Source organism: Cyprinodon variegatus, unplaced genomic scaffold, assembly GCF_000732505.1.
Source record: "Cyprinodon variegatus isolate N-32 unplaced genomic scaffold, C_variegatus-1.0 Scaffold1391, whole genome shotgun sequence".
Taxonomy (NCBI): Eukaryota; Metazoa; Chordata; class Actinopteri; order Cyprinodontiformes; family Cyprinodontidae; genus Cyprinodon; species Cyprinodon variegatus.
Window position 1 is genome coordinate 140,131 of NW_015151844.1, and position 20,471 is coordinate 160,601.

At 37.1% G+C, this 20,471-nt stretch overlaps 1 protein-coding gene across 1 annotated transcript in view; it reads left to right on the forward strand.

Moving 5' to 3' along the window:
- sirt6 (sirtuin 6) overlaps positions 1–17,632 on the forward strand; it is a 26,859-nt gene extending 9,227 nt beyond the window's left edge. The window contains exons 3-8 of the mRNA XM_015402753.1: positions 4,312–4,494; positions 6,314–6,373; positions 9,600–9,695; positions 9,791–9,871; positions 13,711–13,834; positions 16,533–17,632. Coding sequence (XP_015258239.1) covers positions 4,312–4,494; positions 6,314–6,373; positions 9,600–9,695; positions 9,791–9,871; positions 13,711–13,834; positions 16,533–16,844 — 856 coding nt within the window. The 3' untranslated portion in view covers positions 16,845–17,632. The remainder of the gene's footprint in view (positions 1–4,311; positions 4,495–6,313; positions 6,374–9,599; positions 9,696–9,790; positions 9,872–13,710; positions 13,835–16,532) is intronic.
- The last annotated feature ends 2,839 nt before the right edge of the window (positions 17,633–20,471 follow it).

A 20,471-nucleotide genomic window follows, 5' to 3' on the forward strand; every position in this document is an offset into this window, starting at 1 on the left:
TATATATATATATATATATATATATATATATATCTATATATATAGAGATCTTGTTTTTTTTTGTTTTTTTCCATCTCTACTGAACTGTGTGCGTATCAGTTGGTTTATTTAGATTTTTTGACTGCAAAGCCTTTGTCTGGAGATCTTGACTGCCCTTTTCTGTAGTTTGAGTGAGTGAGTGAGTGAGTGAGTGAGTGATATGGTGTGAAGTTCTTATAAGATTAAGTTCTGTTTTTGCAACCTATTTTTTGACACAATTGATAATTTCCTCGTTTGTTGGACTTACTGTTTATTCTCCACCTGTGCAAATGAAAAACAAATACTGCCCATTCCTTGTGTTTGGCTTGGTAGATCTCGGCAAGCCATCAACTTCAAAAGTAGACCTTGGTTTAAAAAAGGTTGGCCACCCCTGTACTAGGGATTTCCTGATCAGATAGTGATGTCTGATATCAGCAAAAAAAGGAATATTGGAATATATCTGCCTGTCTCTAAGATCTCCAATATTAGAAAACCCATAGAAGCACTTTGCTTCTATCTGCTATTTTAGGGTGAATTAGAAATCACTGTTTTAATACCTGATGCTGTTAAGTATTGTTCTCTGTTTAAGAAATAGTCCTTGTAAAAAGCCTTCTCTATCATTTCACACTATAAATAAGCAATGAAAGTATTTATAATTCATGCTGATTATCGGGTTAATATCTCTATCTTTTTTTTTATAGTTATGAGGTCTTCTAGTCTTGATCTCTAGAAGGCATCGTGTCCCTGTGGTGTCTTCAGGGTGATGTGCGGTAACATCTTTGGGGTTTTATTTTGATCTCTCATCAGGCTGTATTCTTGGTTTGTCAAAATGGTTTATAGCAAACTCCTAAATTAGTCACAGCAGGTTTCCTTCATTACTGGATTCTTGCGTGGTGAGCTTGTATAAGACATGGTAGTTGAGCTTATTATCTGTTACATTCATAGAGAAAATCTACCTGTAAATCCAATTTCTTATGATCCTTTGATTGACCCTTGGCTTTTGGAAAGGTCTCTGATTGATATTTAAACTTCTCACAATTTTAGATGTATTCATGTTGCTGGTTATGAGGAGATTCTCCTGATGTGCATGGTAGACAATTTGAAGATCTGTCCAGGGACAACAGATGAAAAATAGCCTTTTGGCTAATTCTGGTGCATTTGCAGGAATGCTTACTAATATATTCTGTCCCTGTCAAATAAATGAATAAAAAAATTTAATTATCTTTTAACAATGGGGACCCTGATGCTAAATAAATAAGCTTTTTATGCCTTGTTTGCAATATTTATCCTTTCAGTATTAAGAATTACTCCCATATCCAGTCAAAATGTACCCACCCAAAGAACTTTGATAGTTTTGTTTATTTTCTATTTTTACATTTGTAGAAATTAGAAAAAGATGCGGACATATTTTCTGGTTAAACAGAGGGAATGTTGTTTCTTCTTATTCTGTTGGTTTTAGGACAAACTACTCTCTGTCAGAGAAGCTTCATCAGTTACATGTTTTAGTATTGTATTTTCCTTTATTAAATAGGTTAGAATGGAGAGGAGAGCTTAACAAATGAATCACACTTGTCTTATTGACCTGAAGTGAGATTGTAAAGAAAAGGGTTACCTTTAAACTTTTGTTGTGGTGATTTTTCCTCCATTCTGTTGTACTTTTGTGTCTGTATTGATCAATATTTAAATCCTAGTATATAAAATATAATCTTTTTTCTAATGTTCTGCCACAGAAAGCATGAAAAATGTAAAACGTTGTGCTTATTTTATGTATAAGCAGTCATATGCATGAAGATCTGCATGAGATGAATTTTAAATATGTTGACCCTGAGGAGTAAAGTGAAGCAAAACTTCCCAATATGCTTTATAATCTTTATAGAAAAAGACAAAAAAAAGTTTAATTTGCCTTAGGCCCATATTAAATGCATGAACTTTTTTTTGTGTCCTGCAGCCATTTTTATTTATGTTGATGTGTGATTTGATGTACACTTTAATGTCTCTGATAAGCCTTTGAGCTCATCTTTGCTGAGCAAGCAATAAACTACTGCAGATGAAGCATGATGAGGCTGTTGAAAGTTCAGACTGAGAGAGAGATGTGAGTCTGTCGCAGCATTATGCTTACCTGTGTTTGATGCATAGAGATTATTTTTTTTATTTTCTGGAAGAAACTTGGCAACTTCCTGGAGGTTTGATGATTGCAGCTCTGGCAGCATTATGTTTATCAGTAAAACTGGAGAAAAACACTCCTATCCACTTGGATACAATTTCAATAGAATACCTTTAATACAATTAGTTTATAACATTGGAACTTATTGCTTGATATGTTTAGGGCTGTGAGTAATGATTATTTTGCAAATCTGTTATTATTAGCAAAAGGTTCCTTAAAGAAGACTTTTTATGAAATTAACCAGGTGAAATGAACATTTTTCCACCTGAGGAGTTCTGGATACAGCATATTGACAGATTAAAAAATTTTTTTTTACCTTGAATGCTATAATTGCTGCTCTAGGTTGTTCTGTCAGCTAAAGGTACGTTTTAGAGTCTCTATACTCCAGTTAACGATGAAGCAATTACTAAATTAGTTGACGATCATTTCAATAATTGATTAATCATGATTAAACTGATTAATTGTTTCAGTCCTAGGTATGTGTTTGCTGGATTCAGATTTCCTTATTTTTTCCAAATAACTTTGAGGTAATGGGGGGGAATTATGTTTATCTTAAGGAAACATCATAAGCAAAAGCTACAATGTTGTTTCTGTTTTAGAAAGCCTGCTTTCCTCACTATGATGCTATAAGTTTCCATCTTCGTCTACACATCTCAATCTATTACAATAATTATTTTGACATATTTTGAAGCTCCTACTGCCAGTTCATCCCTTCAGTAAGCTCTGTTGCTTTAATGCTGTTGAAGTAATGCAGGCTGCAGAGATAACAGCCTGATCCTTATTGTGGAGAGAACGAAGGAGATCATCGTCGATTTTAGGAAGAACCGGCCTAACCACGCTCCACTGCTCATCAACAGCTCAGCAGTAGAGGTGGTGAGCAGCACCACATTCCTGGGGATGCACATCAGACAACCTTACCTGGACTGTAAGGCATGAAAGCACTTGTACTTCCTGCGGAGGATGAGGGGAGCCCACCTGCCACCACCAATCCTCAGAACCTTCTACAGAAGCACCATAGAGAGTGTTCTGACCAGCTGTCTCAATGTATGGTGTGGAGGCTGCAGCGCCTCTGACTGGAAGAAGGTGAGAAGAGTGGTGAGAACAGCAGAGAGGATCATTGGGGCTCCTTTTCCTTCCATAAAAGACATTTCATCCCAGCGCTGCGTGTCCTCAGCCCGTTTTGTTTTGTTTTTTTTTTTGTCTGCACCAACAACACCAAGTCAAATTCCTTGTAAGTGCAAACCTACTTGGCAATAAACTTGATTCTGATTCCGATTCTGATTCTGAACATCATCAATGACCCCATCACCCCCCCACCATGGACTGTTCTCCCTGCTGCCCTCTGGGAAGAGGCTTCGCAGCATTCAATGCAGGCCCAGCTGATTCTGAAACAGCTTCTCCCCCATCGCCATCAGACAGCTGAACTGTTGAAAAAACTCTAATGTCACAGACTCTGCAACACACTGATAAAACCAAACCCAAACACTGCATAATTGCACCATATATCTATTTAATGCTCTGAACTTCCATATCAATGCGGTTTTTTTCAGTGTTTTTTTTTCTCTCACACTGTTTACATTTGATTGATTTAATCGATTTTGAATCGATTCCTTTACATTTTTGCAAAATCAATGTCTAGGGAATGAGATCGATTAGTTTTATAGTGAAGTGGGTGACGTTCACATTCAAATGAGCAGGAAAGATGCACTCAGGCTTACTTCAAGCCAGACAGCTGCAAATATAGCCAATAGGTTGACTGAAGACTTTTTCACTTTTCACAAACAAGTTTGAGACAGTTTTGGTCACATCTCAAGTTTAAACTGTCTGATTTACAAGTTTTCACTTTGTGTTTGATGTGACAGGAAAAATTAAAAGACATGAGTATTTTGAAACACAGTTGAACCACTTTCATTATTCTAAAAACAGATTGAATAGAAATTAATCGATTTAGAATTGTATGAAATCAATTCAGGACTTTGGCGATAATACCCAGCCCTAGTATACACTCTATGTTTTGCATACAACAAAAGTTGTCCAAGTTTAAGTCAGAAATGTTTTTCTTCTACTTCGCCTGCTACGTTACCACCTTTCCAATCAGAGTAATGTCTCCACCATTTATTCTCTTTCAGGGGTCCCAAGGGTGTGTGGACTCTGGAAGAAAAGGGTGAGTCCCCTCACTTTGACACCACATTTGAAGATGCCCGCCCTAGTTTGACTCACATGGCCCTCCTGGGACTGCAGAGGGCAGGATACCTGAAATATCTCATCAGCCAGAATGTCGACGGGTTGCATGTTCGATCAGGTTTCCCCAGGTAATGCTTGCTCGGTTTTTGGTGCTATAGATGTGTTTTTGGTGCTAAGGTGTTGAGTAAAAAACTTGTTTTCTCCCCAGTGGGCCTGATCTTCAAAAGGTTTGCGTGTATAAAAATGCATACATACCTTATTGCAAACACAAAGCTATTCTGTGAGGTATTTGAGCAGATCATTATGTTTAAATGAGTGTAACAGCAGGCACCATTTAGGGAGTTTGGGTTCATGAATATACAGAACTTGTGCAGACCCTAAGAGCGCACAAATGACTGTGAGGAGGTTATGTAGATGTAAGAAATGGCCACAAAGCGATTTATTAAACCTGAAAACGACTTCGAGTGCAGTTTCTAGGACTATATTTAGCACAGGCGCAAACTGGCATGCAAAAATCTTTACAGACGTTGTCACAAGAAGGAGGCACTGTTAAAGTGGCACACAAGAGTAGTTGTTTGCGTACTTGAACACACTTGGACTATCAGAAATAACAATAGTGAGATAATAGTAAAATAAAAGGACAGCAATAACCTGGCATAAGCCAGATTGATCCGTATGGTTCAGTTTGAGTTCTACACATTATCCATCTGGAAAGGCTCCTGTAGCAAGTGTTTGCAAAATGGAGGGACAATTCCTGCAAGTGGCACATGCCTCCATGTCAGGCTTTTAGCCAATGAAAGCAGCAATAGCAGATATGAGGTACAAACGAAACACATTCTGGATTTGTTTTACAAAAAGCAGAGTTAACTGATGTATCAAATTTACCAGATTGTGTAAGGAGGAACTCGCCAGCTTGATCCAGAAGCCGCCCGGTAGGCTTTTCATTATGGGATTTGGTTGAGTAAATAAATCCCAGCTCCCCAAATAGAGTACTTTTAGAAAACATCAATCTGTGTCTTAGGTTAAAAAAAATGGCAAAAATAAGAAGGGATATTCTGGTAATGTTTAGTACAGAAGATTAAATGCTATGCTGCAGAAGCTATTTTATGAATTTGTATGAGGGTATGCAGCCAAAATCACAACAGGACACCAAGAAAAAGGAAGACATTCTGTTGTTGTTTATAATTGTCCAGCAGTCAGTTTCAATCCCCTTTGAAAGCTTTTGAAGTAAGATAGATGTTCATATGCCCGAGGGAAATCTCCCAACCTTAAGTAGTTTTAACATCCAGAGACTATTTGTGCTTTTGGCCTGAAGTGTCTCTTATGTTTTTGTAGTTAGACCGTTGGTGTTATGAGTGTTTAAACAGCTGGAGTAGAAAATGTAATGAATAACTGTTAAATAGACTTTGGGCTTTGACTCATTGTTTTTAATCTGAGGCAGCTGCTGCTGTTTTGTAATACCAGCTGCCGCAGCATCACAGCTTGGTTAATTTGAAATCAATTCTCGGTGTCACTGAGAGTGTGTGGTCTGCTTAAGTATTACTCAGTCATATTGAATTGAGCCCAGGGCTGAAAGTCCAATTTTTTATTCTGTTCCCACATCCAGCCTTTCCGCATATTGGAGGACTTGCTTTTCCTGGAAACCATTTACATAGCTCTTCCTCCACCCTCAATCAGGCTTTTTGAAATGAGGTCAGACAGTGAAGGAGAAGTTCTCAGAGGAAATCACCGAAACGGCAGACGGACTGGTAGAGTAAACTGGTCCCGATTAATCTGCAGTCATACCTGGTGAAGCAAGACAAGACGTAAGCTTAGGGAATCACAGAACTGTAAAAGAAGGTTCTAGGGAATCCACAGAGTTAATTTAGCTTTAGGTTTTTATGTAAATTATTACTTTTTTTTTTTGTATTTTCCCTCTGTTGTGAACTTATCTTCCTCTTCCTCTAGGGATAAACTATCAGAGCTTCATGGAAACATGTTTGTGGAGGAATGCGAGAAGTGTGGAAGGTACGTGCATGGCCCCTCACAAGCCCGCAGCAGTTACCATTTGATCATAAAGCTTATTTTAAAGCATATCGTGGGAAAAGTAGGGTTTCTGCAAGGTCTTAAAACATCAATGAAAGGATGAAATTAATTTATCTGTATTTTAAACTTTCAAAACTGTTTTGAAAACTCAGATTTTCCTAACTTGGTTTTAAATTCCATCCTGTTTTTAAATTCATTTCCTCTGACAGTTTTTTTTTAAATAAATAAACAGAGGCATCTGTTTGTTCTATTATTTCTTGCTGTCTGTAGAATTAAAGTGTAAATGTGTTTGGACAAAACTACAAATGCCGTAGTGAAGCAATAAGGCCTGTCAAAAAAGAATATATTCAAAGACATTCAGCACTGCAGACTTTTATCAAGCTTCTAAAATCACTAATGCAAGTTATTCTCATGTTTTCTCTGTTAGTCATGGGAAAGTGACTTCGCTTCAAACCAGGGTTTTTAATAGTCGTCAGTAAGCTTATTATTTAGTGTGGAGAGTATGCATGGACTGGTATGAGATTCTCAAAGTATGATAACCTGTCAAAGAGATACAGCAGTTAAATTTGATCATGGTATTCGTACAATTTAAATAAAACGGAAGGAGACGACATGGTCTAATTGCTCCTATTCTAAAAGACAAAGCTGCTGTTTTTCTTTCCCGTAGATTTAATCCCAAACCATTTAGTTTGCACAATTTTAGAAAAGCATGTAGTTGTGATATTGTTGCTGTGGCCAAGATGATGTATGCCCTATCCACATTGATCTGTTTCCTTCCAACTCTTGATTTCTTTGTTTTGTTGTTGTTTTTCCCCCCTATTTTTATACTATATATCCCATGTTGGCATGTGATCAAAGTCCATCCCACAGGCCTCATAATTTACTGCCGTGCAGAGCAACACGACTCTAAATAAACTGATGTGAGCTGCTTCTATAGATCAGATTAGCTGCCAACGTAGCTATCCTACAGTCCATGTTGCTCCAAGCTTAGTGATTTCAGTTTAAAAATATTATTATGTAAATAAGAGTAATAATTGCAGCTCATTTAGACCTAGTCACATAGTATGACTCAAACAAATGAAGAAAAAACACATTTATCTTGGCTTAAAGCAAAGTATGACAAGTTTTTATACTAACCATTGCATGGTGTTCATATTGTTGTTACTCAGCCAATGTTTGTGGGTCTGTTGCATTTTGTGGTTTTTAATGCCTCACAATCAAACACTTTTATGTAAATATACTGAACAAATGTTTTCTTCATCCCAATTTCAAGTTGTATAAACAAAGTATATGATTAAGATTGTCCTTTGACTTTGTTAGATACCATTTATTTAGGGCTGAAACAATTGTGATTAATCGATTATTGAAATAATTGTTAACTAATTTAGTAATCGATTAATAATTAAATGAAGTATAGAGACTGCAAAACATGCCTGTAGCTGACAGAGTGACCACTTAGAGCAATAATTATATCAGCATTGTAAAAAAAAAAAAAATGTAAACATTTAGCATTTATCATAAAAAAATGTTTTTCGTTTGTCGATATGATCTATCCAGAACTCCAGAAGTGGAAAGGTTTCACCAGGATTCATTCTGTATGAAAATGTTCTTTAAGGAACCTTTGGCTTTCTGATTATTAATCGATTAATCGAAAAAATAACCGACAGATTAAGCGTTTTGCAAAATAGTCGTTAGTTGCAGTCGGCCTTTTTTAAGCTTGAAAATCTAATTTTCATATTTTTGTAAGCTGTTTACCGGCAGCTTGTATACCACAATGGAAACCAAAATAAAGGTCAATATTGTAGGGATTAAATACTGAATAAACGTTTGCATCACTATTACTAAAGGGCATAAGAATAACCTTGCTGTACTGCTTTCAGTAATAGTAATGCTGTGTATTCAGTGATCAGCATGGTCAGTGAAATCTGATTTTTTTGTTTTTTTGTTTAGTGTCTTGTTTTTTTTTATCCTCCTTTTTCAGTGAACAGAAATGTTCATATTTTATTCCAAGTGTTGCACGTGTTTCACCCCTCTTAAACCATTTTTTCCATTGCTTCAATACATGGAATACATGACAGCGGTGCTTTAAGTTGTCAAAAATTGTATTTCTCTTGTGACAAAATTGTGGTTGAAATGATTTCTGTACGTCAGCAGCACTTTTTTAAAAATCACCAAGTGTAATAGATGTTATAACTAGCAGGGTAACATAAGGCTGTACCTGAAAATAGGCTCCCTCCCAGAGGAGCACTCAGGGTTTGGAGTTGCAAGCATTACCCCCCCCCATACAGCCAGAAGAAAAAAACTAAACCCAGAGCTAAAAGAAAACTATCAGCCTTCATCTCTGTGGCATTTGAGTATGAAGCATTTCAGACATTTCATGAACACCTCAGGAATCTGTGTTCGCTTCTTACTTGAAATTCCTAAGTTATAGAAGCAGCCACTCTGTGGCCGCAGCATAATCCATAAAGCATGCAGACAAAGACGCTCAGTCACTATCCTCAGACATCAGCTCGCAGAAAGTCTTTGTGTTCCTGCACATCCCCATCACTGGTGTCTGCATTTCTGCCATCTGACTGCGAGGGTTCAGGTTTTGTGTTGGGTTAAACTCAGTAATGTTCCTCCTTTTCCTTGAAGGTAAAACATACCTATTAATATTCAAGTAAATGCCAAACGGTTGGAAGCTCAAAGAGCCTATAAGGGTAGATCCTGCAGCAGACTGAGAATAGGAGTGAAAAACAGAAGCTCCAGTCAACATCAAAAGTTTCATTCCCTTCTCACACCAGACATAGAATTAATTATTAATAAATTTGCATTAATTTCTTATATTATTGTGTCCTTATATCCTTTGCTAAACAATATCCCCTCTTTCATGTCATTTTTTGTCTTCCAATGTTCCCATGAAAAAGAAAACAGCTTATTTCCCCTCAGTCAGTAGGTAACCTTAGGAATAACCTAGAAAAGCAATGCTTTTGATGTTCAAACAGTATTTCAGCCTCAAAATGTAAAAAAAAAAAAAAAAGTTCCAAACCTTTCAGAGCGTTTGTTAATTCTTCTTCTGACTGATAAATTGATGAAGTTTGTGTAAGTGAGGGTTATAGGGGCATCACAGCGATGACTCTCAACTGCTTGTTTTTTTCTCTCCTGAAAGTAGAGCAAATGGAGGTGGATGCATTCAAGTGTTAAACTTTAGGGATTTGCTGTTTTCCAGGCAGTACGTGAGGGAAAAGGTGATCGGTGTGATGGGGCTGAAACCAACAGGACGTTACTGTGAGGTGGTGCGGTCCAGAGGGCTGAGGGCCTGCAGGTAAAAAAACACGCACCGTGCATTTAAAAGGAAAAAGAAAAACCGCTTAACATGACCTATTTATCAGTGTTTTTACTTATTTCTAATCCCTAAAGAGGAAAGCTGATCAGCACTATTTTGGATTGGGAGGATGCTCTTCCTGACAGAGACCTGAACAGAGCAGATGATGCAAGCAGGTGAGACGAACATAAATCATTGTTTCATCACCTGTCTTTATCACTGAGTAACACACAGATCCTTCACTTTACGAGCCTTGTTTCCTTCAACATCCCCGTTTCATCTGACGCCCAAAAGGTATAAATGCTGCTTCAGACATCTGCTAGGAAGTAAAAAAAAAATTCAGACAAGGTGTTGGGATTGATTCGTCTGAAGCCTCTGGAACTTTAGCACCACTATCCTGAAGGGTTTGTTTGAAAGCCTTTTTCAGGCTTTATGTATTTCATCTCAGTCAGCTTTAATGTCCTCCGCAGAACATTTTCATTCATTCCTTCAGCCATAAAAGCTTTTATCGTGTTTTCAAAGCTGCAAGAGGAAAAGGATGCACGAATGTCTCCTTGATCTATTGAATCACAATAGACTCATAATTACCATCTAAATTGCAGAGAGAGGATTTAGAGCAATGACCTTTGAACTCTGAATTGTTTGTTCGTGCCAGTGAAAAAAATTGTAAAAATATAAGTGAGCCATTTAAAGTTGATTTATTGTTGAGCTGTCAGGCTTTAGATGTTCGAGGGTGTATGTGATTAGACCTAACCTCTACCAACTAACTGTTTTTTTTTCTTTTGTCCAAGTTTGTTATTTTGAAGAATGTGCAAATTGTTGTAGAAACCAGAGCTGCATCCAGCATGGTCTTTTGTAAGAACCTGACAGGGATTAGTTGCATTAGCCCTATTTTAGTCGCAGTGGTACAGAGAAGAGGATTGCGGTGAACACAAGCTGTCGTTAAGGTGGTGTGTTACTGGAGTGTTATTCGCAAACCGAATGTTTTCCTAATACAACCGTTTACCGTTTTCAAAAAGTTACCCAAGAATTTCCGAACAGCATGAATAAAAGATGGAAAAAAAAAATTTCTCGATTGACAGCCTTAGAATAATAAATGAGGCAAAAAATGATGCTTACAAACCCTGAAGATTTTTTTTTTTTTTTGCCGCACAATGTTATGCAAATGGTCTTGTTCTTTGAAAACCTACTTGCCAGATACACACAACACAGTAGGGCTCCTCAATACCAGCCGTCGAGGTTCAGAGTCCTGCATTAAAGGTATGTCTCTGCTTCCACACCTGAATCAAATGACTGAATTACCTCCTCAGTTGGGAGTCAAGTTCTCAAGAGTCCTGCTAATAGCCTGATTCTCTGACTCAGCTGTGGTGAAGTAGAGACACATCTGAAAGGTGCAGGGCACCTGACCTTGAGGACTAGTATTGAGGAACCCTGCTATACAGCCTTAAGCATTTCATTGGCTGCCTTAAATTGACCCCATTTTTTTATCCCTAAGAATACAAATGCGGCTTTGAATCCTCAGGGTTTAGGAATCTATCGATGGGAAAGGCTGAACGTTCTTCCAGAGGCACACTTATGAGGTCACACACTGATGTGGGATGAAAAGTTCTGACTTATGCAGTGGGGACAAAAAAGTATTTAGTGGTGTCTTTTATACAGAAAAGGGTTCAAACAGATGCCAATAATACAGGTAACTAGTGGAGGACAGAAGACCTTCTTAAAGAAGAAGCTGTAGGTCTGTGAGAGCCAGAAATCTTGCTGGTTTGTGGGTGTCCAAATACTTATTTTCCATCAAAATTTACAAATAAATTCTTTAAAAATCATATCCAGACCAGACATGTTCTTGTACACCAAAATGGCTCATCCATATTTTTAAAGAACAAACTGTTATGATAGAGTCAGAAGTTCATGAGCTAAATGCTGCATGAAATTTAGTTTAATCTCACTGTGGAATTCCCTGAGCTCCTGTTATTAATATGTTCTTTCAGTGATGCTTGCAGAAGTAGTCTGAATTTCTAGATGCCTGTTTTTTTTTTTTTTTTGAGTCCAGGCATATAAGTAATTATTTATTACTTATATGCCTAATTATAAATTACTAATTATTTTGGCAATTAAAGTTAAATCCCATTTTAGAGAAGTACACTGAGCTGCTGACATCCTAGAGTCTAGAATCAGTTCATGATGCTGCAAAGCATGTGTGACATTGTGCATATGATGTTACACAGTTTGCTGTGTTCCGCTGGCTGATCTCTCCTTTATTACCTGCAATATGACGCAGTTTTAATGGGAATATCCCCAATTTCATGTTAAATGAACCAGACTCAAAATCCCAGATATGGATATTAGCTAAATTTGTAGCAGTTTTTCTCTTTAAAAGTCATTCTAGATGACTACGCATTGACAAGCGTTGAGAAAGCAAACGAAATCAAAAGCCACTGATCACTATGTATTAAAATTCAGTTTGACCAAGAAAACCAAGACTCCTTTAGCAAATTATACAGGAGACGTCAAAGAGTTGCCTTTTAAAACATCCCAATCTTTTTTTGTATTTAATGTTCAGTCTAAAGAGTGGACAGTTAATTACAGAGAGGCTACTCTGTGTGCTTAAAGTGCCGAAGACGTCTAAAAGTTTCCCTTTTCTTAACTTTCTTTGTTCTTTTTTTCAGTGTCCTTTCTGTCAAGTACTTTGCCCAGAACTTGATTTTTTTCTGCTTAAATCTGCCATAGTTTTTAAGCTGCTTTGTTAGATTAAGACAAAGTAAGCCTTCTACCGAGCTGATAATTCAGAGAAACTTAATGGAGGAAAATGATCTTAGAAATGTAGCCCACCTTTAAAGAAAATCCTGTTTAACCTTTGCTGAACTGAGAGTCAACACCAGCAAAGGTGTGGAAGCATTCTGAGGCCTGATGTGGCATTTGAGTGGATTTTCTACCCTGACATTTGAAATTATCAATCTGTAAATTTCTCTAAAAATATGATAGACATGTTTGTTGTATGAGATAAATGGCAGCTGCACCAGTGACTCAGCATTTGCATTTAGTCCTTAGGTAAACTTAAATTATGTTCTGGAAAGCTTTGCACTGCGTTCTTTATGCTTTTTAAAGCCAGAATATGGCTGAAAAGGGCTAATTTTAAAACAACTTCCTGTTTGTTTGTTTTTTTTATTTTGTTGACTTAAATAATCAAAAGATGGCAACTCTGGAAACAAACAAATGTAATTCTGATTAAAAAAGAAGGAAAAAAAGCTACAAAGAAAACTTCTTTCAGGTTGTCTGGAATACAAAACATCAGAAAATGTGCCTTGATGTGCTTTTGGTTTAATGTAAAAATAATAGCTATAATAATTCCAGATGATTTGTAGTTAGAAATTGGAAAGAAAAGCAGGTTAAGTTGAGCTACTTTGAGTACAGAAAATGTAGAAAAGCTCAACATCAGACGATGGTATTTCTTCCACTCTAAGCTCCCTTCAGACCTTTTCTTCAAATCACATATATTCACTAAATGAGATATTTTCAAACCAGCCCCAAGGAATGAATGATCCAACAGCAGCTTATGAGCCTGAAACTCCCTGCTGGTCAGCTGGAACTACAGACGCGTGGGATAAGAGCTAAATAAGAATCTTAGGAATCAAAAGTCCAGCTACGTTTTGTTAGGGTTTAGTTTTATCTGCAGGAACTCTGTGCTGTTTAACTGCTCACGAAAAAATCAAGTGAAAATGCCTATAAGTTGACATTGCATGGTAAACCTTTATCTTTGCTATATGTACTTTTTTTATTGTGAAAATGTCAGAGACATGTTTAATATAATTTTTTTTCACAAGTGCAATTAAACAAATTTTAACCGAATCCCCTGCGATGCTTGCCAAATATTTCCCATTTGCTGTTTTCCACCCTGACTTTCATACACGCCCACATGCAGGAATTACCCTTGAGGACTAACAGGCTAATCATACGAATGTCAAATAGTCACATCTGCTTATTTTGCCTGAGTTTTATCCCTTGTGTTGGCACGCAGACGAGCAGACCTGGCTCTGACTCTGGGCACGTCCATGCAGATCAAACCCAGTGGGGACCTTCCTCTCCTCACAAAGCGCAAAGGAGGGAAAGTGGTTATAGTCAACCTGCAGCCAACCAAACATGTGAGTCTCATCATCACGCCACGACACATCTAGACTTAATCCAGAGCTCAGCAGAAGGAATATACAGATGCTTCTGTAGAAACTCCATGGCTTCATCTTAGCAACTGTTCTTCCTTGTGCTGCTTAAATAATTAATAATATTTTGATCTGAAACATTTTTTTATTTTGATGCCTGTGCAAAAGCAACATAAATAGAAGTGAAAAAGGCTAAAGGCTATTGTAGTTTTAAGTGCTTCGAATAACAATTCTGTCTTTTTGCTCTTTCCAGACTAACAATGAGAGAATAAAAGCTTTATACCAGCTGGTTAGTCAGTCAGACCATCTGCTGGTAGAGCCTACAGTTGGTTGCCTGCCAGCTAGTGTTTCAAAGCAGCTTTTTTCTGTAACCAACAAAGAGGGTTTCATTTAATTTAGTTTGACTGGTTCAGTCTCAGTCTGGGTTTTAAAATAAAAAGATCAAACACCCATCAAGTGCCACGGCATCAGGAATCAATATTCTGTGTTATTTGAATGAAACTTAACAATTAAAATACAATATTTTAGGTAGTTTTTTCATTTGTTTTTCTGAAGCAGACCCAGGGAGTTTGGGAGGTAAATAGAGAACCTATTTTGGATTACCTCAGTTTCTGTTAAAGACTCAAACGTTGAATTTTTCATTCCCTCATCATACTCTGACTAATAGCACTGCTCAGGTTTTGTAATTACAAAGAGAAAACATTTCATTAGATGAACGGTTACAGTGGAGGCCATTATTTGAGGGATAATTATAATTTTCAGGTCTGTTCACTGCAATCAGACTCAAACAGGGATCTCTGACATAAACAGAACATTAGGCAAGGATCCAAAGGCTTTTTCTTTTATTTATTTTACAAATGAAAATAACTACCGTAATAGAACTGGTCCACAGATTGTCTTTCAGACTAAAATGTTAAGCTCATAAAAACCGACTCTGCTGTGTGCCAAACTATTCACACCATATTATAACATAACAATGGCGAATATATTTTAGGTAATAAACCAGCACAAAAAAACAAGTTGTTTAGTAGTATAAAGAAAAATGTCTTTTATAGGCACCTGATTGATAAGTAAAGTGCAACTTTATATCAGTTAATTTCAGTATAAAGGCAGCTGATCTGAGGGTTTGTTTGGATAAATGTGGTGAACAAGGAGCATCAAAACCAAGAAACATAAACCTACATCCCAAGCCTTGAAAATCTAGAAAAGACATTTGTTTAGAAAAGGGAAACCAATGCTATAAAGCTACTACGGTAATACATGGCTGTCCACCTTAACTGAAAGGTTTCTGATCACAGAAGCACTCTGAACAGGACAGCCATTAGTCTTGCAATGTAAAACTGTGACCTTTAGGGAAAATCAAAAGTTACATTAATTCCCTAAAGAAGAAGCAAGAAATGTGCAAAAAAAAAGAATAATAAAGCTACAGTGCATTATACGTTTAACAAGAACTCATCCGTGCTTTAAAATCACATTGTCAATATTTATTTAATATTCTCCATCCATCCGTTTTCTGTCACACAACCCAGGCAGGGTTGCTGGTGCCTATTTACAGCTGTCTATGGGCGAGGGGCGGGTCCACTCTGGACAGGTCGCCAGTCCATCGTAGGGCAACACAGAGACAAACAGGAAAAACAACCATTCACACACACACACACATCTATGGACAATTTAGAGAAGGTAATTACCCTAACAGTCATGTTTTTGGGCTGTGTGGACAAAGCCGGAGTACCCGGAGAGAACCCTCGCATGCTCAGGGAGAACATGCAAACTCCCTGCAGAAAGACCCCAGGCCGGGAATTAAACCGGAAACCTTCTTGCAGCAGTGCTACCCACTGCTCCACTGAGCAGCTGATAAATGTTTCTGTTTTGTTTAAATGTAGACTTGTGTAACATTTCTTATCAATGTAGTTTTTTTTTCCTGTAAATGGAAGAAAAAAGAGCGTTATCAGTCTCAAAATATCACCAGCACATATCGGAGATTGGTTAGACTGATGTCAACATAATTTGCCTTGTATAAAACATACATATAGCTATTGTTAATCCTTGGTTGCAACTAGTTGGAAGGAAGGAAAAACTTGAGACTGGAGCAGAGAATCTACTTTCAGCCTGAGCTACATTGGAACTGAACTAAAACAATCCAGACCTAAATACAGTAAAAAAAAAAAAAAATTAAAGGTGTTTTTGAAGATTTACTGTCAGGCTAACTTTTTTAATAAAGCATTTAAAGCATTTAACAGCTTTATTAAATGTTGGACAAAAGGGAAGAATAGTTCAAATACATTAGAAAATTACAATTTGGAACAAATTAGAACAATTGAAGAAGAAACTACTGATATAATTAAAAGTAGCAATATACAATACATAAAAATGCCAATTTTGTCATAAATATCAACAAAAAGTCTTAGTTTATCTTAGTCTAGTCTGTAGATGTATTAACCTGGTAGAAACATCCTCAGGGTTTTACCTTATAAATGCAGCAAAAGAAATTTCTGAAAATAATAAACTGACAAGCCTGAAAACAAGGCAGTACCTAAATAAATCATTAAAGAAATACAGGAAAATTATGGGTCCTTTTCCTTCTGCTTCACAATTATCTGCTACTAAGTGTTGGTTTGTCTTAACAACATGCATGACGAAAAGCAGGATCCCCATCCTCTCTCATTGATTGTCTGTTTTGCAGGACAAACACGCCCACCTACGTATCAACGGTTATGTGGACGATGTCATGAAGCAGCTGATGGAGCTGCTTGATTTAGAAATTCCAAAATGGGAGGGACCAACCATCTGTGAGAGCTCTGCCCCGTCTGACACCAACGCTGACGTTAAGCCCCCTCACAACGTTTCTGCAAAGGCCGAGGTGAAAAGGGACATCATCAAGCAGGAGAGGAAAAGAGAAGCGACAGAGCTAGTAGAGGACGGGAGTGCAAAAGAGGAGACTATTTCAATAAAGAAAGAGCGAGCAGATTTAACCGTGGAGACCGAGGAGAAATAACCTCAGGATTTCTTTATTTTACTTTTCTTTTTTAGCTCAGGACACGTAAAAAAAAAAAAAAAAAAACCTGTTTAGAAACGTATTCTTCAGGTGAAAGTTTGATCAAGCTACAGAAAGAACAGAAGTCTGTCTTAGTATGTGCCATCTAGCAGGAAAATACTCGTTATTCTGGCTTGATGATGAAACCGTCCTTTTGCTGCTGCTGTAAAGTCATAATACCTCACTGATACATGCCTTTTTGGTAGTGTTTCTCCTAACAGGAACATACCAAAATGTATACTTCATCCAACTCTGAGCCTGATATCTCCGGATGAACAATCTAACAGGACAGTACAACAAGATGAGATCTGGAGCATGTCGTTACGTATAAAGTTTTTAATAAGGTGTGTAAGTTTGCTGCACCTTATTAATATTTATAGCATGTGCTCCAGATCTCGTCCCTGCAGATCTCGCCTTTTAAGTCTCCTTGGTTTGATACATTATGAAAAGGAATATCAAGCGAGCTGCTTCTCCAAGTCTGGCTGACTTATACGCTACAGTGAAAACATACAGCAGCGGCGAGAGGTGGGGCGGGCTGGGATTTTAGGTCAGGTTTGGTTTTTGAACCACGATTGAATCATAATCATCCTGTATGTTTCTAGGAATAAGGTTTGAATGTAGAAAAGACAGTTCTACTTTCTAGGGGAAAAAAGGTTTCTTTATAGATTGTTGTTGTTTATCCTATTTTTTTTTTTACACTGAATGCTTTATATCTGTAAACATGTTTAGAGAGTAAAAAACAAAGTTTGTCTAAACTTCTGTTGCCTACCGTTTTGCTTGTTGCAGATTAAAGAGAGATATTTTCATTTAGTGGATAAATGTTCTGGGCCTCTAAAACCTTTAGGAGAAAAACAACACAAAGGTTTGCAGACTTAGTTCCAGCACCTCACAGAATTTGACAGCTTTATAAAAACCTAAACTCTTGATTAAAAGGAAGAGATCTTTGCAGACATTTGTTTGGTACTATTTAAAAAGATGAAGACTCTGTTTCTTTTTGAATTTGTCTAAGACGCATTTCTTCCATCATGAACCTCTGTGCTGAAAAAGTGTAATTCAATTCAAAAATACTTTTTTAATCCCAAAGGGAAATTAAATGTTGCAGTAACTCGTATATAATTTTTTTAAAATGCCTATAATCAGACTATTAACAGAAACACTAGAGACTAGCATGAAGTTTTCTTTTTTTTTTTTTTTTCATTAAATTAATTCTAAATTTCTATACTTTGTTCTTTCAGGGCTGCACCCCAGTTGGTCCTATCTGTATCAGTAAAGAGGACGGGCTGATCAGATTGATAATCTTTTTTTTTTTTTTCTTCCAGGTGTAACAATGGTCGGATCTTTAAATTCTAGTCTTTTGTCTTTAAAACAGTCTTTTTCTGAGATAACATTTGCACTGCAAAAATAATCTAGAAATCAGTAAAAATTTCTTCATGGTATAGTGGAGGATGTTCTTTTTCCTGCTGGATCATCAAAATAATTGGTCCTCTTGAGTTGTCGAGCATTCTGGTGCATATGTTTACGTAAGGCCGTCCACGTGCTCGTCCCCATTTTCACTTAACGGTGGTGAGTCTGACATAGTGGAAAAATTGAAAATCTTTTTTGCACAAAGAGAAATGGGCTCGTGCATGCTCTAGCACGCCTTCCTGGGTACAGGGTGGTGCATATGCATTTTTTTTAGGCAGAGGGGGTAGGTCTTTTCAAAATTTCATGAAAATCCTCCACTATACCATAAGTGTATTTAGCTTTAATCTGAGCAATCTGAAAATAAGATAATTAGATAATATGCAATTAAAAATAAGACAATGCAATTGTATTCTTCTTATTTTAAATGTAAATTGTCTTGTTCCATTGGCGAAGTGTCCGACTTGCCTCCTCAATTTAAGAAGAAATGCACTTATTTTAAGAAAAAAATAGTTATTGAGATTTCAATTTTTTGCAGTGTGCAAACAGGAATTTGGCTTCTCTGGTTTTATAGCAATTGCTTCTTTCCGAGTGGTTTTTGAGACGATGTCTGTTCAGAATATGTTTCTCTGTTAATCTTCATTCTTTTGCATTTTTCCTGGGGTTTATTCACACATTGCACATAAAAATATAGTTTATCTGTTGGAGACAGTACCATTCTCCTTTAAAAACAGTATGATCTCTCCATGGCGTGTCTATACTTTCTTGGTTGTTAAAACAGTAGAATTAGGAACTTCAAGCATAGAAAATTGGACATAAGGATGAAGTTAAGTTAGCTCAGATATGCATGGGTATTACTTCCTCAGAATAACACAATGATGGAGCAAGAAGATAAGTCAGACATATTTTAAGGACATGTATATCTGCACACGTTTAAATTGCTTCATGAAAAATGTTTTTTAGATTTTATAATTGATTACAAAACTCCACTATTTCCAGAACTTAAGGCAGCTCTTTTGTTTCCTGTCTTTCATTACTGGATTAAGTGATTAATCCAGGTGTGTCTGGCCTTGGTTACCGAGGTCAAGCAACCCTGGATTAATCACTTCATCCAGTAGAAAAAAAGTTGAAATTCATCCAGTTGGAATTCATAGATAACAAAAAATAAAATTCATAAATACATAAAATTATTTATTAGACATGCATAAAGTAGGAACGAATGCCACAGCTTTTTTCATTTCCTTTCCAAGCCTTCAGTTATACCCTGTAGTTGTTCCACTTTCAGATTAGCCACCAATGCATCACCCTCTGCCCATTAGAAGGTGGTACAGACTTCTTCCATTTAAGCAGGATAGACCGCCGTGCCAGAACTGTGACGAAAACCCACTGCTATGGGTGAATGGCTTTAAAACCATAAATGGACCAGCATTGGATCCACCAAGCTGATTATATTGTTAAAAGGACAAAAGTTAAATATACAGTTCTCCGGAAAAGCCTGAATAGAATCTAGTAATAATGACACATTTGGCTCCTTACAGGCTAAATTAGATGCAGATAAGGGGAGTTTAAGACTTTTGCACAGTAATGTAAGTTGATGCTGATGTGGGTTTCTATGCATTAAGACTGTTAAGACTTTTAAGGCATAGAACCAACCAATGTTACAGCTTCATCAACTCCGAGCAAAGAACCTAATGTGGACAGGATGCGCTCCACAACCACATAAAGGTTTTAACGCTCATCTTCTACACATGAACTAGTTCCCGCGTCTGCTCTGTCGCTTTCCTTCTTGCTTTCTGGAACTCTGAGACACATCATGTTCTTGGTGATAGCTTTGTTGTTTCTTATGACTATTAAAGAGAAACCAGAACAGCAGATATAGAACAGAGCTCAACAGTTTAATTTATTACAGTATCACATTTTAATTATAAATACCTTCCTTTGTCATTTTCTGTATTATTCAGGACTAGTTATGTGCACAATGGAAGCTATGCAAACCTTTTCCTTCAGCTTGTCAGCCTGACCTGCTGTGCAGAAAATAACCTCCACTACATTTCTGCATGAAGGACTTTCAGCTTATTCAGCCTTTCAGGGAAGATTAAACTTGCTGGGTTTCCTCACATGAACCTCTTGCTTTAAATCCTTCCACAGCATCACTTCTCAGTGACAGCCACACAAACACAGACATTA